This window comes from Pleurodeles waltl, chromosome 10, assembly GCF_031143425.1.
Source record: "Pleurodeles waltl isolate 20211129_DDA chromosome 10, aPleWal1.hap1.20221129, whole genome shotgun sequence".
Classification (NCBI taxonomy): domain Eukaryota; kingdom Metazoa; phylum Chordata; class Amphibia; order Caudata; family Salamandridae; genus Pleurodeles; species Pleurodeles waltl.
The window spans coordinates 180697290-180717782 of NC_090449.1; the positions used below are offsets into that span (position 1 = coordinate 180697290).

The 20493-nt window shown below is 41.4% G+C and overlaps 2 protein-coding genes across 2 annotated transcripts in view; one reads left to right on the top strand and one right to left on the bottom strand.

Annotated features, from left to right (window-relative positions):
- The window catches only part of PMS2 (PMS1 homolog 2, mismatch repair system component), a 121518-nt gene extending 119891 nt beyond the window's left edge, over positions 1-1627 (bottom strand). The window contains exon 1 of the mRNA XM_069210154.1: positions 1375-1627. Within this exon, the coding sequence (XP_069066255.1) occupies positions 1375-1388 (14 nt within the window). The 5' untranslated portion in view covers positions 1389-1627. The remainder of the gene's footprint in view (positions 1-1374) is intronic.
- Positions 1628-2136: 509 nt separating this feature from the next.
- On the top strand, positions 2137-10138 carry AIMP2 (aminoacyl tRNA synthetase complex interacting multifunctional protein 2). The gene is made up of 4 exons (XM_069210155.1): positions 2137-2336; positions 6902-7108; positions 8095-8326; positions 9438-10138. Exons 1-4 carry the CDS (start codon positions 2229-2231, stop codon positions 9821-9823), a joined length of 933 nt encoding a protein of 310 aa, XP_069066256.1. The 5' UTR covers positions 2137-2228; the 3' UTR covers positions 9824-10138.
- Positions 10139-20493: the final 10355 nt, after the last annotated feature.

Genomic DNA, 20493 nt, shown 5'->3' on the forward strand with positions numbered 1-20493 from the left:
GAGCTACAAGATTTTATACTGAATTAATGAGGTAGTGTGCAGAACCTTTTTTTGCAGGGATACGGAGATGGATGGGATTTTTTGAAGACATGTTTCACATGCTAGGTTCGTTGCAGGTATTTTGGTTCTATTTTGCAGAATGGTTGTCGTTTTTTTTTTCTTCTTCATTTCTGTTTGGGGTAAAGGAGGAATGTTATGTTGCAGCATGGACTGGTCTATTTACGAGGGGGATCCTCTGCAGTCCATGCCACGTTTCCCCCTGCCTGCAGGAATAGAAGTGGTGTGTGCCCCTGACGTAAGGGGCGAGGAAATAAAGGTGGATTCCGGTTTACGCGCTGGGAGTCGGAATCCAACCTGGTGTCCTGTCATTATTTCAGTGGGTAACCCGCGCCTACCATCGGGCGGGAAACGCAACAAACGAGGAGTACTATCTGATGTTGAAACATGCCACCCCTGAGTGTGTAAGGGCTTGTGCTCCTAAGAGCTCACGCTCCTAGTGACCTAGTTGGGTTTGAGTATTTAATATACTACCTAGGACCCCCATCGGGACGGTATATTTTATTTACAGTGTTAGTGTAAATCAAGCCAGGGCATTATAAAAATAGGATATAGCGCTCTTTGCAAACAGAATGAACACTAGCGCTTAATAGTAAGATAGTTGCAGAGCCTAGAACTACCAGCTTTTGTATTGTGGTGGTATATTTAGCTATTTGATAAATGTAAAAAGGGTCCTAGAAATTGTGAGTCTTGAAAAAAGTGAGCCTTATCACAGTTTTAGGGCTTGAGTTAATGGGAGCATCAATGTTTGTACTACCCGTGACAGAGATGAACCAAAGGCAGGCCTTGTTGCACACCAGGCGCCCACATGTACAGCAGGAAGCAGCAAGCAGGTTTTAACATTGAATACAGAAGTACTCTCTAGGTTTGCCGTTTCCTTTTGAGGCGTGCTGGTCCTCTCCCATGAAATGTTGTGCAATAGTGTTGAGAAGTGCAGGTACTCTCCATCTCCAAATAAAGAAGTGCAGGTATCGGGTGCCGGACAGTACCTCTCTATTTAAAGCACTGACAGTAGACACGTGAGATCTGTGTTTTTTGTCTGCCTTCAAGCAATAAAAAGCAAGAGGAAACAAAAAAAACCACAGTGTAATATGCGGAGTAATGTATATGTCTTAATAGACACTAGCTTTACTTCTTACAGAGTCTGGAACAATTTTAGCTTCAACGGCTTCCCATACACTTCAAAGGGTCGTCAATCATCCTCAAAATGTTCGCCATTCACAAAAAATTGTCCACTTTAGTTGGCCAGTAGAGGGTCACTTGATATTATAATTTTTAAGACTTAATGGGTTGAGGTGGAAAGTGGCCATCTCTTACCTGGGTTCTTCCATTGTGTCACTTTGCAGAAACCCAAGCCTCCCGCAAACAACACACGGAGTAAGCAAGTGGTTCGAAAGTGGAATACTTTGTTTCTTCCAGTTAGAATCTCCCCTCTACCATCAGAGCTACATAACTGTTCTTTGTTGACGTCACGACACCACTATCATAGCCATCATCAATGTCAATCAAAACGCAGAGTAGAACATTTGAGAACGCGCCACCACCAGTCTTCTGTAAGCATGTGCTTTTCCCGTGCACTGATTGGTTCCAGCACGTGCATACGCTTCACCGACAGTTCAGCATCTGATGTAAACACTGAAAAGGGACACAGACGCACCCCCTCACTCCATGCCCCACGAAGTAGCCGTATTTCTGAGCATTAGCCATATTGAAAATCAGATACGGCGCAGAAAGAAACGCCCAAATGTTCCATAAGAGTATAACTTGTTGTTCTGACTTCAGTTCTTAGTATTTGTTAAAAAAATATATATACTTTCAGGAGCATCGCCGTATTTTCGCTAAGCGAGAGGGAAAGTAACAATATGGATTATTTAGTGCGCATTTATGCAAAAAGTGATTTCCCACCAAGGGCTATCAGGTAGTCACAGAGGGAAGCTTCAGTTGGCGGAAATAAATGTTATGGAATGGTAATACTGTAATTTCTCATTTTCTTTCATCACGAAAGAAAACGAACGCGAGGCTTGGAACGCAAGCTCTCCTCTTTCTCATAGGCCACTGAGTTCCAAAAGACAACTGGTTGGTTAGGTGCCCCTCCCTTTCCCACGAAGCTGTGCTCTTGTTGCGTGGTGCGGCCGGTGCACGACACTTTGTACCGGCACCGTAAAACCGCTATGTACCAGGTGAAGCCGTACTGCGTGGAGCTGCAGGTGGAACTGCCCACCTGTATGTACCGACTGCCAAATCTGCACCAGACAATGGAGCCGCAGCATCAGCCGGCGGTAGGTTCTTGAGAGGAGTGCAGCGATCCCTGCTCTGAACATAAGATGCCGTAAACGTATAATGACGCATGCGCAAAATTGTATAGCTCGACCGGTCTCAGCATTATCTCCTCCACGTCTAAGGAGAAGCTCTTTAATATCCAAGACTGCCACGCACTCTGTTGCTGAGTAGCTTTTGAATACCTTATTTTGGAAGTCTGAGTCTAACTGAACATATATAAACGGACGAGACAAGTGTAATATGCTAATTATCCGTGCAAAATTGTGAACTGGAGTCACACTGGTTACAAAAGCCTTATGAATATTGTCGTGTTATCAGTGCTAGAAATGGAAATGTTCACCTCGAGGAACAGTGAAAGTGGGTGTCACGAAAGGAGGGCGGAGTCGTGAGGCCAGAGTCTGGGTAGATTTAGAGGAAGTATCATGCGGAGCCAGACAGGTTGTATTTGCATTATTTTTACAAACGGTGTCCTCTAAATTCGAAACTAGTAAACATATAACCATGGACCTTTTCTGGTTTCCTTAATTGACCGCATGTATACTACATTTTAAGATAGCTGAGAAGATTAAGCAATATTTTAACTGGACTCAAAGGTGGGGAAGAGTCAGTAAAAAGGATTGTGACATGCGAATCGTGGTAAAGATTAATTTATGAGAGGTATGTCATCGAAATTTTGCATTTCCTTATACATGTGGGCTATAATCTCATCAATGGCTTACCCTTACCGGTCCTCCTGGTTCTTCTGCTTCGTTTCATCTGGGTCTTCTAGCCTTCACTTTTAGGCCCCCTTCCTCTTCGCTGTTCATCATGCCCCCCAACCCCTAAACCTGGTCCTCTTCCGGGTCCTGACCCTGATCTGATTCACTGTGTCCCATCCTTCTCGATATCCTGACACCAATGCTATCCTTCTTCCCCGGTTCCTCCAGGTCCTTTTCGCCGACCTGTTCCTTTTCGCCGACCTGTTCCTTATGCGTTTGTGTCCATGACCCTCCCTCAAATCCCCGCTGACCTCCCTCCTCTTCTCTTAATGGTTCATGTACTGTTCCTCAAAATAGCCGCCATGCATGTGCGGCAGATATCTTGTGATGTTTTTCCTACAATTTAAGAAAAAACATTACAATATGACAACAATGAATAGGTGTACAACCTTAGTGGCCATATGAGAAAAAAATCAGCTAAGCCAGTAGGTCAGTGGCTGGTATTGTCGGCCAGACCTAGTTCTTGTATCCTTTTGTGGTGCTGAGCATCAGCAGGACCTGTCCCTGGGAGGACACCTGATGCATAGATATATTTGTATCAATCAATTTGCTTCATATAGTAGTGGTGAGTTAGCTGCACGTTAACATATTTGCTGAAGAAATGCAATCTCTGGTAAAAGCTTTGAAGCCTCATAAAATAGCACAGTGCGTTAATGTGCCTGCTTCACAACATGTGAAGTGTAGGTCACAGATTTGTGCTTTAAGATCGTCAGGGGTTACTGAGCTTGTTGCAAAGATCATTGTGTTACCTGCCGGTCACGAGGTACAACTCAGGTATTTTTTGTTGCGATTGAGTGAGTAAAGCAGCCACTCCCAGGCCTCAGAAAATCATAAAAATGTTACTAGCCCTGCAGGTCGAGTAGCTATAATAATATACTCGACCTACCTGTAATGTACTTGACCTGGAAACGGGCTCGAATTGTGTAATCCTGGGCTAATATTATATTTTAGAGTCGCCTTTTTCTTCATCCTCACATGAGTGCACCTTCAAATAGGAGTTCAGCATTTCTACTGTAAAAAAAATAAATCCTATTTTGTTTGATTAAATACACTAAACATTTGCTCCATGTATAATACGTCTAGCCCACATATAGGGTACACATGATCCATGCATGACTTGCCTCTTAGTTTACTGATAGCTTTGCCATCAGGGCAGGAGTGTTCGTCAGTTTGTTTAAACACTCACTTTTAATAAATGTATGACTATAGCATGATGTGGTAGCGCACTTTCACTTACAGACAGTGAATTTCCAAGAAGTGTCCAAAAAACTTCCCACTAACTTGCAGCTTTACAAATAAAACGATGTAGTGTATTAACAATAATCTGTGAACATTGGGTTTCAGAAAACATTTATCAGTTGCTCATCACCAAGTAAAATGTTCTATTTTTCATCCTATTAAAATATATTTTTTTCATCACAGAGTACAAAAATGGTCTTTCACAGCTACTGAAATATATTTTGAAATGTTTGTAAAGTTGACTTAGTTATATAAATGTTGTGTGGTAGGACAAACCTGATGCCAAAAGCCGTTCATTTCACATAGGTCAGACAGTTCATCTTACAAAATCCTGGAACTCTGCAGTCACAAGGAAAAGTATTTACATTGCAAGAAGACAAACTGACATTTGACCTCTGTCTCTGACCACAGAGCAAATGTGACAAGAATATGTTTTAAAGCATCTCAATTGCTAATTCAGTTTCTGACTGAACAGAACATCTGTTCTTTGTACACTCGCCAGAAGGGGCGAGTGGGATCTAAAAATAGCCAGGCCTCATAAAATAAAACTCGCCATAGCTGGTGGTCCATTAGATTTTTCGAGCCCTGACTCCAAATACCTCCATGCAAACTGCACAGAATAAGCTTGCAAATCTTAACTCAGTATTTCATTATTCATTTCTTAATGTAATGGGTTCTGATGGGTAGAACTAAATCCTTATTAGGTGTCAAAACTACAGTTTATATTGTCTTGTATTCTTGATTTATGAATTTACCTGCACTCAGATATATAAATACCTGATATTACTGAGCTTAAGAAAAGAAAATGACATTACAAGCTTAAGAAAATGGACGAAAATGCTTTCGGATTTCGGTTTCTCTCAGCTCGAAAACATGATGAGCATGTGTTTGTTTCTCCTTTTACATTGTTAAACTCCGGCTGTGCTTGGTTTGAGCCCGATTGCCCTGCCCCCCCCCCCACCCCCCCCCCCCCCAAAGCCAGGAAGCACATTGGACAAAAGGAATTGATGGTCTATTAAGGGAGGCATTTGCCTCAACCAATCAAGGTACATAGACATCTATACTAAATGTTTGATGGCGCTGCTGTGCCCTGCTTGTTGGTATACTCTATCAGAATACAAACAGGATAATACATTTGGATCGTAGCTGGAAACCTTGTGGATCCCACTCTATTTCAGCACTGGCTGCTCATAGGCACCAGGAGGAACTGTTGAACAAATAATGGCATAACAGATTGGTTATGTAGCTCAGAGTGGCACTATGAGTAGTATTAGCAGTGCTTTGAAGCAGGTCATGCTTTATTTTGATCCAGTGGAGTGGTCTCAAGTTAAGGCTAGTATTGGTATTTTGTTTCCTGTCTAGGAAGAGAAGGCATATTTTTGTCCACTTCGCATCCTTTTCTAGGTTTTGGTACAGGGGTTTTAGTGCCACGAGCACCATAGTCATTCGTTGAGACAGAGAACCACTCTAGAGCAGTACTAAAATTGAAATCGGCAATGGTGTTGTCATGATATGAGATGAAAACAGAGTCTGACAGAAGGGGGCATGGAAGGAACACAGCTGCGTGTGCACTGGTGTTCGATTAGAATACATGTAGTGTATGGATTGAACTCCATAAGAAAGTGTATTGATTCATTTAGAGTTAACATGGGTAAGAAATGATGTTCACAAGGTGTATCAGTAAGCGTTCTTGGTGAGCTTAAAAGGGGTTGGCCATCTCTTTGAATCCCTCACTCAAATTAGATGAACTTGATCAGTATTTAAAAACAGCCCAATATAGTCATATTTGTTTATCTGCCCCTAGTTATGTCCTATATCTTTACAGTATACTGCATCCCAGGGTGCCTTTTGTTCTCTAATTCTATAAATAAATGCAGTAAAAAATGTTATTTTGTGATAACTTGTAACACCCCCTTCTGAGTCGTCCACAAAAAATGGTGCTGTGTGGCAAAGCATCCACCTAATCCTTTTCATTACTGCTACTTTGAAAATCAGATGTCACTAGGAAACCCTCTTTAGTGATAAATAAACCTGTACTTCTACAAAAGCACAGTGAATTTTATTTAAGGAAGATACCAAGAGTTGGTGCTGCAGTCAGGCTCAGGTAGGAGTAGGATGATCTCATTGTCTTATATAGATAACATTATAATTACTTGGAAGCATTTATATGGGGGAAAAAGAAGGTTCGATCCGAATCGGACTAAATTCACATTTCTTACAGTAGACCTGATGTACGTAGGTTGTGATTTGAGGTTTACTCTCGTTCACTATAGAGTCCTTTTAAATCCTCTTTATATGTGGAAATCTGTGAAAATATGTTTGTAGAAAGATAAACCTAAAAAGAATGAAGTAAAGGAGAAGCCAGGTTTGTGCAGAAAATAAATTGAGATTTGGTTATGTGGTAAAGATCCATAACAGAGCTGAAATTCCAGTGTCCTTGGCCAGTGCAACGATGTTCAAAATAAGTTCTAGGAAGCTATTTTGTATTGATCAGATCATTGTATTATTTCTGCCTTGCACAGTGTGTCCTGTTACCGAATTGGTTGCAATAATATGTCTCTATTTAGAATGTGGCTGATCCATCACTTCAAGCACTTGAAGTCCGTCAGGAGGAAATCTTAAAGCGATTGTATGAGCTGAAAGCGGCAGTAGATGGTCTCTCAAAGATGATACACACCCCAGATGCAGACTTTGATGTAACCAGCATCATCAAGGTTGAAGAACAGACTCCCTCACGGGCAGCTGTTGCAGACTTGGATGCGTTACTCGGAAAGGTAAGTATCATAGGATATTTATTTCTTATGGTATAGTAAATTTAAAATGTATTCAGGGCCACTGGTCTTTGTGACAGCAGCACCCTCCGTACCACTAATCCAACACCAGCCTTAGATTTTGCTCATTATGCTTCTAGCTGAAACAGCTCAAAGTTGCAAAAACAAAATCCAGTCCAAGAGCAACTTATAATACCAAACATATTGCCTCTTCACTGCCCATGTGTAGGTTGCTACATTCAGTATTTAAAGAAGGGAGAATTATTTGCAAGTGGTTTCTGAATTTCCAGTTAATCTCTGGATACATTGTGGACGTCTTTGTACTTAGTCTTCGGCATTAAGAAAATAAAATGTGTGTACATTTGATGGAGGGATTGTTTCACTTATTAAAAGAGCTTTTATCAAACATTTTATCAGGATTTACTTGCAAAATAAATCTAGAGTATGAGAGAATAAAACTTTTGCCAGGCGAATTATTGCCCAGAGAATTACTCCAAATATTAGGTGAGTTCATAGCTTTATTTTCTTTGTCGTATATTATGTCTGCATTTTCAAAGTGGCAGTTCCTCAAAAGGCCTTCCTTCCCCCGCCTCCCCCCACATCGGAACCCAAAAGACTGCTTTTAAAGTCTTCCGAAAGGTCCGAATAGAAGCTAGTCTCCCTTTTTTGAAAGACCTCTCTACCTGTTGGTGTATTTGCAATATTACACATTCTTACAGCTTTTGCAACTGTTTGAGATCTGCTTTTTGTCAATGCATAAGCATGTTCAGAAGTCGGAACATCTAGATAAAACTTTATCAGAGCACGCTTCATAATATCCCTCATAATCCCTGAAAAGTAATTTTGTTTTTAGTGTGTGAAAGCACGTTTACCCACGAAATAAAATTAATAGTTATTTCGGATGACCCTGAATAGTCCATCCACAATATTGGTAATAATGTAGCTTTGGACACCAGGTTGTTTGTAAACACCGTTTTAACTTTTTGTAGGATTATGGAGCTCTTCGAGACATTGTCATCAACGCAAATCCTTCATTGCCACCATTCTCTTTGTTAGTACTGCATGGCCTGCTGTGCCAGCGCTATAAGGTGCTAACGGCTGTCCACACACATTCATCTGTAAAGAATGTTCCAGAAGAACTCATAAAATGCTTTGGGGAGCACCCAAATAACCGTTCTCGTCAGGAATACCAGCTTGGCTTTACTTTAATTTGGAAAGATGGTAAGTGTTTACCTAAACTGTGGTTGTTTGTATCTGAGGCACTTTTTTGGGGTCGGTGTGATGTTGGGTATTGCCTCTTTAAAGTAGGATTTATTAGCTTTTATTTGTATTTCAAATGCATGATTTTTCTCTATTACAACCTCCAAATCGAAAAGTAATAGCAAATGATAAAGCTTCACCATAATTGTGAACAATTTGACATTCTACATTATTAAATTTACAAACTACATTCCAGGCTGCAGTTTTCTACAACTCTACTAGCTGCTTGAGAATTTGTATTTGTGTATACAAACCCTCAGATTTTTCGATTTATCAGACATTATTCTGGAATGCTGATATCTCTCTATACACCATCTGCTGGGTATTGGACTTCATATTTTCCACGAAGATAATTACTTTATTTACAGTAATGAATTCGTTTATGATTACAGTGCTCCAGGAGCCAGTTGAAGAATATCTAAAGCTCCATTTTGGTTACTGATAATAATGGCGAGTCTTTGCATTTCTGAGGATGGGGGACTTCAGCAGAATTCTGGCAAATAGGCGGGTCCAATCTTGATCCTCTCTACGTTGAGGGATTTGCCGTTGGGCCCCCTTCCTTTATTTGCTTGCACATTTACTATGTACCTGTATATACTAGAAGGCAATACTCTCCGTTTAAACAATTAAATGTAACCATTTACTTCCAAATACACTTTGTAATCAACATAATTATACCTTCAGATACCTGGACAAAGACATTGTCACGGGCAGTTTTCTTGATTAGTAACCAACCCATTGCATTTGATACTACACATATCTGATTCAAGAGTTCCTTAAATCCCTTTTCCTTTTTTCATTGGCATGTTCACGTAGATATGCCCCGAACACGTTCTTACCGCATTTGCTTATACTGATATTGGTAGGTTGTAACCATTCTGTGAATGATTTCTGCACTGTGCCGAAAGCAATCTTGGAAACTGTGTTTAGTAAACCATATTCCAGCCTAGTGCTCTAAAGCAGTGTTTAACAATCTGCAATTAAGCCTTTTGGCAACAGTTACTTTCCTCTAGTGTATAGAAAATGATTCTAAATCTGATTTAACCTTTGGTTCTTTGTTCCTGTTTTCTAGTCCCTAAACCACAGATGAAGTTCAGCATTCAGAACATGTGCCCTGTTGAAGGTGAAGGCAACATTGCCAGATTTCTGTTCTCGCTGCTTGCCCCAGAGCCCAGTGCTGTCATTCTAACTCAGATTGATAGTTGGGTGGACACAGTTATTTTCCAGATGAAGGAGGGGAGCAATAAAGAAAAAGCGGCTGTTTTGAGAGCAATGAACTCTGCTCTGGGAAAATCCCCATGGTTGGTGGGAAGTGAGCTGACTGTGGCAGATATTGTGGGTTGGTGTGCTGTCCAGCAGACCAATGGCTCCACAGCCATCCCTGCCAATGTGCAGAAGTGGATGAAGTCTTGCGAAAACCTGGCACCTTTCAATAAGGCAGCCAAACTTATCAAGTAAAGTATGTTCTTGAGATAGGTCAAATATTGGAAGATGTGTGGCACTAGTTTTGAAACAGTATGTGAGATGTAAGAATTGAATGTTGCCACCAAGTACGAAATGTTACACCTTCTAAAAAGGGGGAGACACAAACGATTGACACATTAGATAAAAATAATAAATTTAACACATTTATGAAAATGTACAGTCATATGACTGATCCGATTTCCAGTAACAAAGAATTACTGGTAGTAATCATGTTTGTGGTATTCTCGAAAATGTTAAACACGTTTCTACAGCAGGAGCTGCTCATTAACAACTGTTTTCCTCTTAAAATGTATTGTTTTTTTTAAATCTAAGATGTTTAGTAAAAAGAATGTTACAGTTTCTTAATATAAATGTTTCTTCCTTCTTTCATTGGGACTTTCGTCTCCATCTCCTTTTAAAAAAAAGAAAAAGTAAGGTTTGATGTTCAAGCCTAGGCATATTTTGTTGTTAGACTGTGCTTCATGCTGTTCAGAATATAGATTCTTGTACAACAGGCTAGACGAAAAAGACTGCAGGCCAGGTCGTACAATTTTCGAATACGTTCAAATTTCAACCAATGAACCATACACCCAGAATGAAAAATGATGCTACTACTAAAGTGCTCCAGGCCTCAGTTAATAGTACCATGTATTGAGCCTAATTTGCTTATCCCATCTCGCCATAATCTGTATCACTATGTTGTTTTCAGTTTCTTTCTATTACACCTTCGAAATAGGACACTTTTATGTATTCATTTAAGAAAAATTAAGACTCCTGCTGTGTACTCTGCCCTTAATTGGTCACTAAATTGAGTTTAGTCCGAAGAACAAAACACACACACACCCACACAATTCTCACTCGTATACACCGTGCATACATAGATCAGGCAAGCAGGCACACTCCAGGCAAGCAATAACGTACCACTTGTCGCCACACACCAGCTACCAACAGAGAATAAAAGCACCTTATGCTCAATCAATCCTCATGCATTTGTGGTAATAGAAATCCTAACAACACTTTAACTAGACACTTCATCATTGAAATATGGCTTATCCATACAACCATTTTGCATCTTCTCTCCACTACACCATGTTCTAAATTGGTGGAAGACGCAAATCTAGAGCAGCTCCATTAGTTCTCATTTCTGCACTCTCAAGGATGCCTCAAACAACATTGGAAGTGGCCCTCGGGTGAAGAATGTAGACTTCTCCTTAGCCCCCTCAGTTAGGGTAATCTTGGCAGTACCCAGATGTTAAATCAAAAGTACAGATTCCAACTTATTTGGGAGCTCATCTGCTCTGGGTATGTGGTGCCCATCAGCCTTTGTGAACGAATAGAGCTCCAAATAGTCCAAAAAGAACCCGAGTTCTGGGGTGACTTTGGGTACCGGCACCACTGGGCTGCACCATGAGCTATTGCAATGCTCAATCAGGTGTAACTGCAGCATTTTGGACAGTTTCTCCTTGATGCTCTCACTTTGTCAAACAGCCTGTAAATTTTATTTTTCACATGCAAGCTGTGTCCAGTACAGTTCCCCAGCAAGTGGCAACAGTCTCTCTCCTGTTTTGGGGTCAGGGTATAGGAAAGGATGACACTTTCCACTGACCCATACTGATAGGTGGTTGGGAAGAGGTTCACTGTCCTCTTCCACCCCATCATCTATTACCAGGAGCTTGGTGATTTCAGACCTCTTGGAGTGGGGCTTGAAGCAATTAACATGGACGACCCTTAAGGGTTCCTTGGGTTCTCGAAGTTCATCATGTCCCTGACCTCCCACTTGCTCTCCTTCACCTCATAAATTTTGGAGTTTTTCACTACCAGCTAAGAACGCATGTCCTACTTTTTAAATACAGTGCACCCTCCCCCATAGGCCCTTAGCGGTAACTTTTCTACATTAAAAAGTATGGTCCAGACCTAGCAAAAAAGTTTATTTTGCCAGGTTGAAATGGCAGTTCAAAACTCCACTACAGACTACAAAGGCAATCCTGAGACATGTTTTAAAGGGCTACTGTAGTGGGCAGCCAATGAAAGCTGCAGGCCCACTAATAGTATTTAATTTAATGGCCCTAGGTTTATGTAGTATCATATACTAGTGACTAATAAGTAAACTGATTGTCAGTCAGGTGTGAGCACATTTTACTATGTTTCAGGGAGCCAGCGCAAGCTTTTTTGCACTGTCTAGCAGTGGTAAATGTACGGAATCCTAATGCCAACAAAAATGAATTTAAAAAAACAGGAGGGGTGAAGTCGAAAAGGTTGCATGAAGGCCACATCAAGCATGTCTAGTTTAACAGGAAAGGATCAGTCAATTGGGGGTGTGGCTGAGGTACTCAAGGAAGATTTCCAAAGACCACTTTAAGTCCCCATATTGGAATGTCCCAGAATGTTGTACAGGAGTGATGATGTGGAACTGTAGGATTGGGCTGAGGTGCCCATCTTCGAGGAACTTTTCACTCCCATCTAAAACAAAAACAAAAACAAAAAAATTTCACTGTTGAAGAGAGAGACTCTGGATTACTGAGTGGGAGAGGATGTGACAGCACCAAAGGAATGCCCAGTGGAATGGAGAACCCAAATGACTCTCCGCAAGAGTGGACTGAAGGACATTGACTTCAGCTGGCACCCAGGCACTGGAAGTGTCACTCCAAGTCTAGTGGTGCTAGTATCCTTATATCCTCTGTTGGACAGTAGAGGAGTGGACCTACTTGTTGAGGCCCTGGACAGGTTCAATAAAAAACTTTGTGGACTGATCCTGTAGATGGGTGGGGTGGGCACCGACTCTGCTGCTGACACACAGATGCCCTGCTAGACAGCCAAAGCCATATGGCCTGTTGAGTGCAGCAGCGAGGGGAATCTCCATAAGAAGCCCGTAGGCAAAGACAAAGGACAGGTTACTTTAGATGAGCATTAAAAATCAAGCTCCCAGGAAAAACAAAGTTTAGAAGCCAGGGAGCCTTAAAAAATGGTCCTGTGATCTAGAGCTGGTCCGTATAAGGAAAACCGAATGGAGAAATTCTTCCCTATGGAGCCAGAGAAAACTGCCTTTGAAGTTCAGTTCTCCATGAAGATAGGGCGAGGGACGGAGTGCATAGCGCTCCTATTTATTTTAAAATACCAAATAAATATACCATGATTAAACTCAGTTATAATACAACAAGTAATAATTCATTCAGCCTTGCTTATCAGCCATTCAAGATTTTAAAGTGACAAAATCATGACAATAAAAACATATGATTCTCTTGATGCAATACTTCATTCTGGTGTGTTAAACCCATCTACATATTTAACTGAAATCAAAAAAATCCTAATAATGTATTTTTCAGTGGCTAGCCAATCATCATGCCCTGAGCAGATGAAAAGCCAATTACTCAAGGCTGACCACACCCTGCCACCTCGTCTTCTAGCTTTTCTCCCTTTGAAGTTATACAGAAACCTCTCTAGATTGTATATGGAAAACATCTGCCTAAACCACTGTTGGAATGTGGAGGGTCGTTATTTTTTCCATACTGTCGCAATAAGGAGACGAGCAGCAGTCATAGATATGAAAATGAAGTACACTTGGCCTAGATTGCCTCTCAAACACTGATCATATCCAAGGAGCATCATAGCTGGTGTAATATTGATGCTTACCCCAACCATCTTCTGCCAGAGAGAGACTATCCCAGCCTTCAACGCCCTCATTTTCTCACAGCTGTAGAACATATGCAAGGTAGCCGCTGAACCTTCCCCCCGCATCCAAGACATTTGTCATCCTGCCTCTTCCCCCTCCGATTTTTTTTTAGCTGGAGTGAAATATAACTTGAACATCGTGTTATAATGTCGGGCCCTCAAATTAGAAGAAAGGATAATTTTTATCCTTATGTTAATCAAGGTTGAAAAGTCAACCACATCCACACCTAACCTTTGTGCCAAATACCCCTCGTGGTGTTTTATATCATCAGGAGCAGTGTCTACTAATACACTATATAATTGCCCTATTCTACATCCAGGGTACTGTATAGCATCTAAAAGAGGAGCTCTTTCCAATTAAAAATTAGCATGTCTAATTTTGACAGTCAAATCTCTCAATTGGAGATATTTAAAGAATGTTTTGTCACCTATACCATAGTCTTGCTGTAGCTCAGCAAATGCTAATAGCTTATTATGAGAATACAGATCACCCAATTTATTTATCCGATACATTAACCTCAGATGCTATCTTATTGATTCCATATGTAGCAACATCTACCGAACAAGTATCAGCAGAATCAATATTAGCTGTGCAGTCAATTTGTGTTTTATCCTTAAGTAAATATCCAGACTTTTTCCCAAATTCCAGAGCTAATCGCTTAACTTCCTGTACGGCGGTATACAGGTCTGAAGTAATTATTGGAATGTCTCTGCATACGCTAATACTTTGGTATCAAACTGAATTACTTGTGCTGTTCAATACTTCAGCTTTGAGTGAGCTGCTCAATAAATGGATCGATAAAAAGAGTGGACAAGATCGGAGAGCAGTGACATCTGTCGTGTTCCTGTTGAAATATCGATCTTCTGTGATTCTTTGTCCATAATTGTAACCAAGCAGTTGGTGCACAATTTAACGCCTTTGTTGCTTTAATAAAATGTGGTCTGAACTCTTAAGTTTAACATTGACCATAAATGGTGCCATGATACACGGTCGAAAGCTCTCTCCGCATCCAAAGAATCATGGCCATTTGAGCCCCTGCGACCTCTGCATTATCAAATAGTAAAATTGCTTGTCTCATGTGATGGGAAGTACCACACCTGGGTATAAACCCATGTTCCCATGGTGATACCAGATAGGTTATAACTCCCCTAAGTTGAGTTGCTAAGATCTTAGCATATAACTTAGTCAGCTTTAACCAATGAGATGGGCCTATATGAGCCAGGCTGATCAGGAGATTTGTTCTTCTTTAGAAACACCACTATATTTGACTGCTGCTATGACTGAGGAGGAACTCCGCCCCGCTGTACACCTAAGAAAAGATCCACCATTAAGGGAGCCAACTCAGTGTATACTGTTTTGTAAAATTCAAGGGAATTCTGTCAGGATCTGCAGCATTCCCTTGATCCTGTTTGTCTTCCTCATAGAGGGCCCTAGGCAAACTTATCGCTTTCAAAGGGACCGTTTGGGAGATATCCCCCATATATAAAGCCCTGTAATAGGCTTTGAAGATTTTAACTATATCTACAGGATCTGTAACACCAGTCTTGTCAACCCTTTTACTACAGTCTGTATATGTATACACCTTTTGTAGGTGGTGGGGTTGGGCTTGAGGTACGGGGAGGGTGGTAGTGTGGGGGTTCTGCTGGAAGGAGGAGATCGTGTGGTATGGGGTTTGGGAGCGGGGAGAGTGGGAAGGTGGGTTGGGGGAGAAAACACATCCGAAATTAAATATACAGAGACACAAAACCGCTTAATTGGACCAGAAGGATGTATAAGAAGATCATGGTGGGATGACAGATAGTTCTGGTTGATGTGGCTAGTATTGGGTCAGTCTACAATAATAATGTACTCTTATATTTTTTTGTTTTTTTTCCCTAAACTTAATGAGTAAACTCTCTTATCTGTTCAGTTAATGTAGCCAACCTAAATTATATATCTAAGTTACAAAGAGTGGCAGAGATTCTCAAGTTTTAGGCAGCAGATATTATAGGCCTACAAGAAACATATTCCATGGAGGAGGCGGCATCTATCAACTATGAAAGCATATGTGACCCTAGCATGTATCTCTCAGACTTCTATGATCCGGGGGGGGGGGGGTGGTAGCTATTTTGGCTAAAAGTCACATTGGCACCACCAAGCAGAAGTTGGTTGATAAATGGGGAAGCTGGGCTATTGTTGAGTGGCATGGACCACCATCACAGTCTGTTCAATTTATAGGTCTCATCATTACGACCCAGCCCTTTTCAAAGAACTGGTGTTCAATATATGGGTCTCATCATTACTACCCAACCCTTTTTGAAGAACTGGAGATTGAACTAGCTATGTGGCCAACCCCGCTGATTGCCTGCAGGGATATGAATTTACATTTAGAGATCGGATGGTGAACGATAACCAAATCTCTAGGAAAATAAACATGGGCGTTAATGCTCTGATGTCTTTAGCTAATAGTCACAGATTGGTAGACATGTGGGATAGTCTAGAGAATCCAGACACAGGCTATACTTCTCCTGGCCACATGAGAAATATTTTCAGCTAGATTACTTATGGATTTTCACCAGTTTAGCAGCAATGGCTGATATATAAAAGTTGTTTATGCTTCTTGCAGACCATTATCCTCTTATTCTTGATCTTGAAGGGATGGCTAGATTTAGACTGCCCGGCAAATGAACATTTGATAGGAAACTACTATTAAATACCACTTATGTTGAACATACAAAGCTTTGGATAATACAGTTTTTTTTTTTATTTGAATCGATACAGCACCTCATGAAATGTGTGTGGTGGTGTGGGATGCTTTTAAAGCAGGGGTTAGAGGGGAGACTCTCCTATGTTGCCACCAAGAGGAAACAACAAGAAGTGGAGATTAAAGGGTATTATAGCCAGCTTTCTGCCCTGGAAAAGCGGCATACATATGGGATTATGGTAGGGCAGGAGGACATACAAACTCAACAAGAAATTGCAGTATTAAAGGCAAATATCAATATTCCTTATATCAACATTTTTCTGGAGAATTATCAGATGCACAAAAGTGAATGTTATAAATATGGGGAAGCAATAAGGAGGTATTGTGCTCCTCTGAAAATCCTTGATGTACCCTTGAGAGGGCCAAGCCCAGCTACTTTTATTTGTTTTAGGGGGGGGGGGGGGGGGCGGCATGCTTGGGTTCTCTTGGCCAGGATCCAACACAGGGGCAGATGCAAACAGCAATTGTCCTGCTGGCCCCCTTCTCCAGCACTGAGGTGGTGTGCCTTCACCTGCTTCCCGCACACATAGGGGTGGGAAACCTGGCAGCTCCCATCCCAGAAAGAGAGCAGTTTTGTCCTGGCTGGGACCCAGGAGGAGTGAACTCTCTGTGAGCACCAACCCGTCATAATCGCAGGGTGCCAAAGTGGTAAGGGTACCCAGCAATTTGAAAAAATAAGACACCCCATCAATCTCAAGTAAATTATAATCATGATGAATGGCTACAAAAAAGCAGGATGGAAAAAGGGAAGACCGTCAAACATAGGAAAGAAAGAACATGTATAAGAAATATAGGTTATGTGAAGTCCCAATTCTGTTTTATTTTTATAACTTTCTCTAATATTTGTGGCTTTTCACACAATTCTTAGTAAAATTGGTCTAAAAATGCTACTTGTCCCACAGTTTTTCAAAGGTTTATGACCGAGAGTAAACCTCAGAGTCCTCTAGTGAGGGTCAGGCTTGCATGGGTCATGGTGAAGGTGCAGGGTGTTATCATGAGTGCCCTTTCAGAATCTATTACTTTTTAGGACACTTATGAGATAGAAATGAAGCTATTTGAGGGCCACAACCTGCAAGCCTCTGGATCATATAGCCATGCTTAGTTCACACACTGTTAGCAATATTTTAGAGGTATTCGTGCTTCAACTCTGCCGGACCTATCCATGCGCAGCTGTTTACTGTTACACTTCATATTACACCATTTTGAGATTTCAGCAGCCATGATTGTCCATGGGCCTTTCGAGGAGCATTTCAACCCCCCCCCCCCCCTCCACCCCCCAACCAGGCCACAAAACATATCTCCAATACTGCAACAGATACAAGACAAGAGTTTCAGACTCTCTCCTCAGCTGAGCTCCCTGCAGCAGTCTGCATGATTGACTTGGGTAACCACACAGTCCGTCCTGAGAATAAGGGAATGCTTGAAGTATGCCACTGATCTCACGTAAGTGTGACTCCGGGATGATGCCATGCACCTTTGGGATGTTGCAACTGAACCAGTTCCAAGCCGCAGTGAGCAGCAGCCTCGCTGAAAGATGCCAATCAAGTGTACTTTAAGGCAGTTATGATTTACAGCAGTTACTCACAGACACATCAGTGCATGTTATGTAACCAGCATTGTTTCTTCAGTGCTAGCAGAGCACTCAGTGCAGGATTACATTGAAGGGGGTAGTTTTGCTACACAGGGCAAACCAAAAGAATGCAGACAGGAGATTATGAGGATCAAAAAGAGACAAAGATAGCGAGACAGCCTTCCTTGCCTAGGGTTGTACTTACCCACTGCTTCTGTTGGAAAGGTCTTGTAACCTAAACCTCAGCATAGGGCCTACTCCTGAAAGACATGCAATGATACACATAGACAACATGCTGTTGGAAAAACCTGGCCCCTGGGTTATTAAACATTGATTTATAGGATGTAGGCCTCCCTTCATTCTTTATTGGGGTCCATAAATCATGTGAGCCTGTCGTAATTCACTTTGACATAGCTGAGCCTGCCGTAAATCACTCTGACGTTCACGAGCCATAATACAGGGCCATAAATAATTTTGTTGACAGGCCCAACATAATTCATTTTGACAATTATAATGTAGCAAGACCATAAATCACTTAGCCATAAATCAATCAAACGGTTTTGTTTTGAATACATTGAGTCTGGTGCTGGTGTTTGTCCTTTCGTGTGTTGGGGGTACTCCTTTGTAACCTTCTTAGGCTTAACTCGCTACCTTAGTGATTCATTGCTTCCTGCCCTCTGGCGGATTTGGCTGCGAATGCTGTGTTTTGTGTAACCCCTCCACCAATTGTCTTACCCTGGTGCAAGGCATCCCACAGTAAGTAGTTCCGCCCTCCACCGTGTCAGTTGTGGCCTTCCCCTTCTCCTTACTCTTTTACCATCTTTCTCCTTTCGACTCCATCTCCCCCGTCCTGAGAGAACCTGGGTTCGTTTTGTCCTTCTCGAACACCCACCCACCCCCCTTTGGGTCAAACATAAGCTTTCAACCTGGTGTATACTTAAGTACACTGATACTTTGGGCCTAAAGCAATTTAATTTGTTGGTTGCAGTGTTCTTTAAAAATTCTTGCTCGCTAGTGGTCAGTTCTGCCTTTTGCGCCCTCTATCTGTTTCAGAAAAGTGAACATCTACTGTATTGTTCCACTTTGGTTTCTTTATCTGTTGCTGTGACGGACTACTATTGAAATTTCTTTGGTGCTCCCCTTTCACTGTGGGAGTTTTAGCCCGGTAGCTGCCTGGGTTTTATTTTAGCATTCTGTTCCTCCCATGTCACTGACATTTGTTTTGGCTTTGTTCCAGTGCTGTTCTCGTTTACCTCTGGCTCCTAAAATAAGCTTATTTTACTAAACAAACACCCGGTCATTTAGCTTACTGCTCACGAAAGTCACAAAATGCCCTTTCTCCTAGAATGTAGCTAAACCTAGAAGCAATGATGTGAAACTTGCTTAGCCTCGCCTCGCATCACAGTCTCTCTCTCCCCGGGGCCTCTCTCTGCCAGCACTCACAGCATCGCACACAGGGCATTGTTTATCTCCCTTATTGGGGCCATAAATCTTTTCAGGCTGCTCTGCTAACTTCCTTAGAGCTTTGTTGAAATGCGAAGCAAAAATGCTTGCAAGACTTTTCATTGTTAGCATACAAACACTGTCCTTGGCCTGAAGGATGAAATTCCCTTTCTACTCCCATTCAGTATATTTTTCACTTTGTTTGCTTTGCCAATGTTGTAGAGCAACTCATTATTTTTGTTGTCAAATTTATCCTAGTGTCTTGCATGCCCCTAGAAGACGGGTCTCCTTTTTGCTATATTAGTATCTATTTTGGTTCGTGACTATATTGCATGCAGGTCACACTAACCATTTTACAATTTGGGTCTCGGTGCCTCTCTCTCCTTTTGCCTGTTCACATCGATCGTGGCATGAGCATCTTTTCAATGTCAAAGTTACGGGCTGACCTCACTCCCTCTAGGCTTCCTTACTTTGCACCCTTGCGCTTCAAGCCTCTTTGTCAGAAACAGTCTCTATACTTGAAATACAAGATGTTGCGTCCCTTGTGGTTTATCGTAAATACATGATGCGCTTTCCTGATTTTGCCTATCATGGCTAAATGTAAAGATACAGGAGCTGTTCATAAAGAGAGCCAACATTACAATTACTATATGCTGAACATTCTGACTGTGGAACGCACTGCTCCTGAATGTGCATAGGATTTACCTTACTTGCAGGGGGGGTAAATCTGTTTCCCTCCTGTGGGTGCCTGAATTAACCTCGTATATTACAACCTTTGTATATATACTAAGCTTGCTCTAATTGTTTTTCTTATTTTGTTTTCTTATTGTCCTTATATACAGTACTTCAGCAGGGTTCCCTACAAAAGCAATTTTAATTCACTGCGTGCATGTGGTGGGATGCATGCTTCTTTTTTTGTTTCTCTTGTCTACGTCAGCTTTGTTGACACCATTTGTTTTGTGGGCTTAATTTTTCCTTCTACACTACTCTTCACCTTTTTTTATTTATATCCACTCCAGGTGTCCCTTTTATTGTTTGGTCTGATGAGACCCCAAATCAATTAGAGGGGTGAAATGTCATTCATTCTGCTGAACGAACCTTGTCGTTTGATCCTTTGAAATTTTAAAAGGGACTGAGACATGTATACTCATTAAGGTGGTTTGCTGTATCTTTGGAAATCTATTTTTTGTTTCTTTGTGTACATTATTGTTTGTCACCTTGGTTGTTGTAGGTTCCAT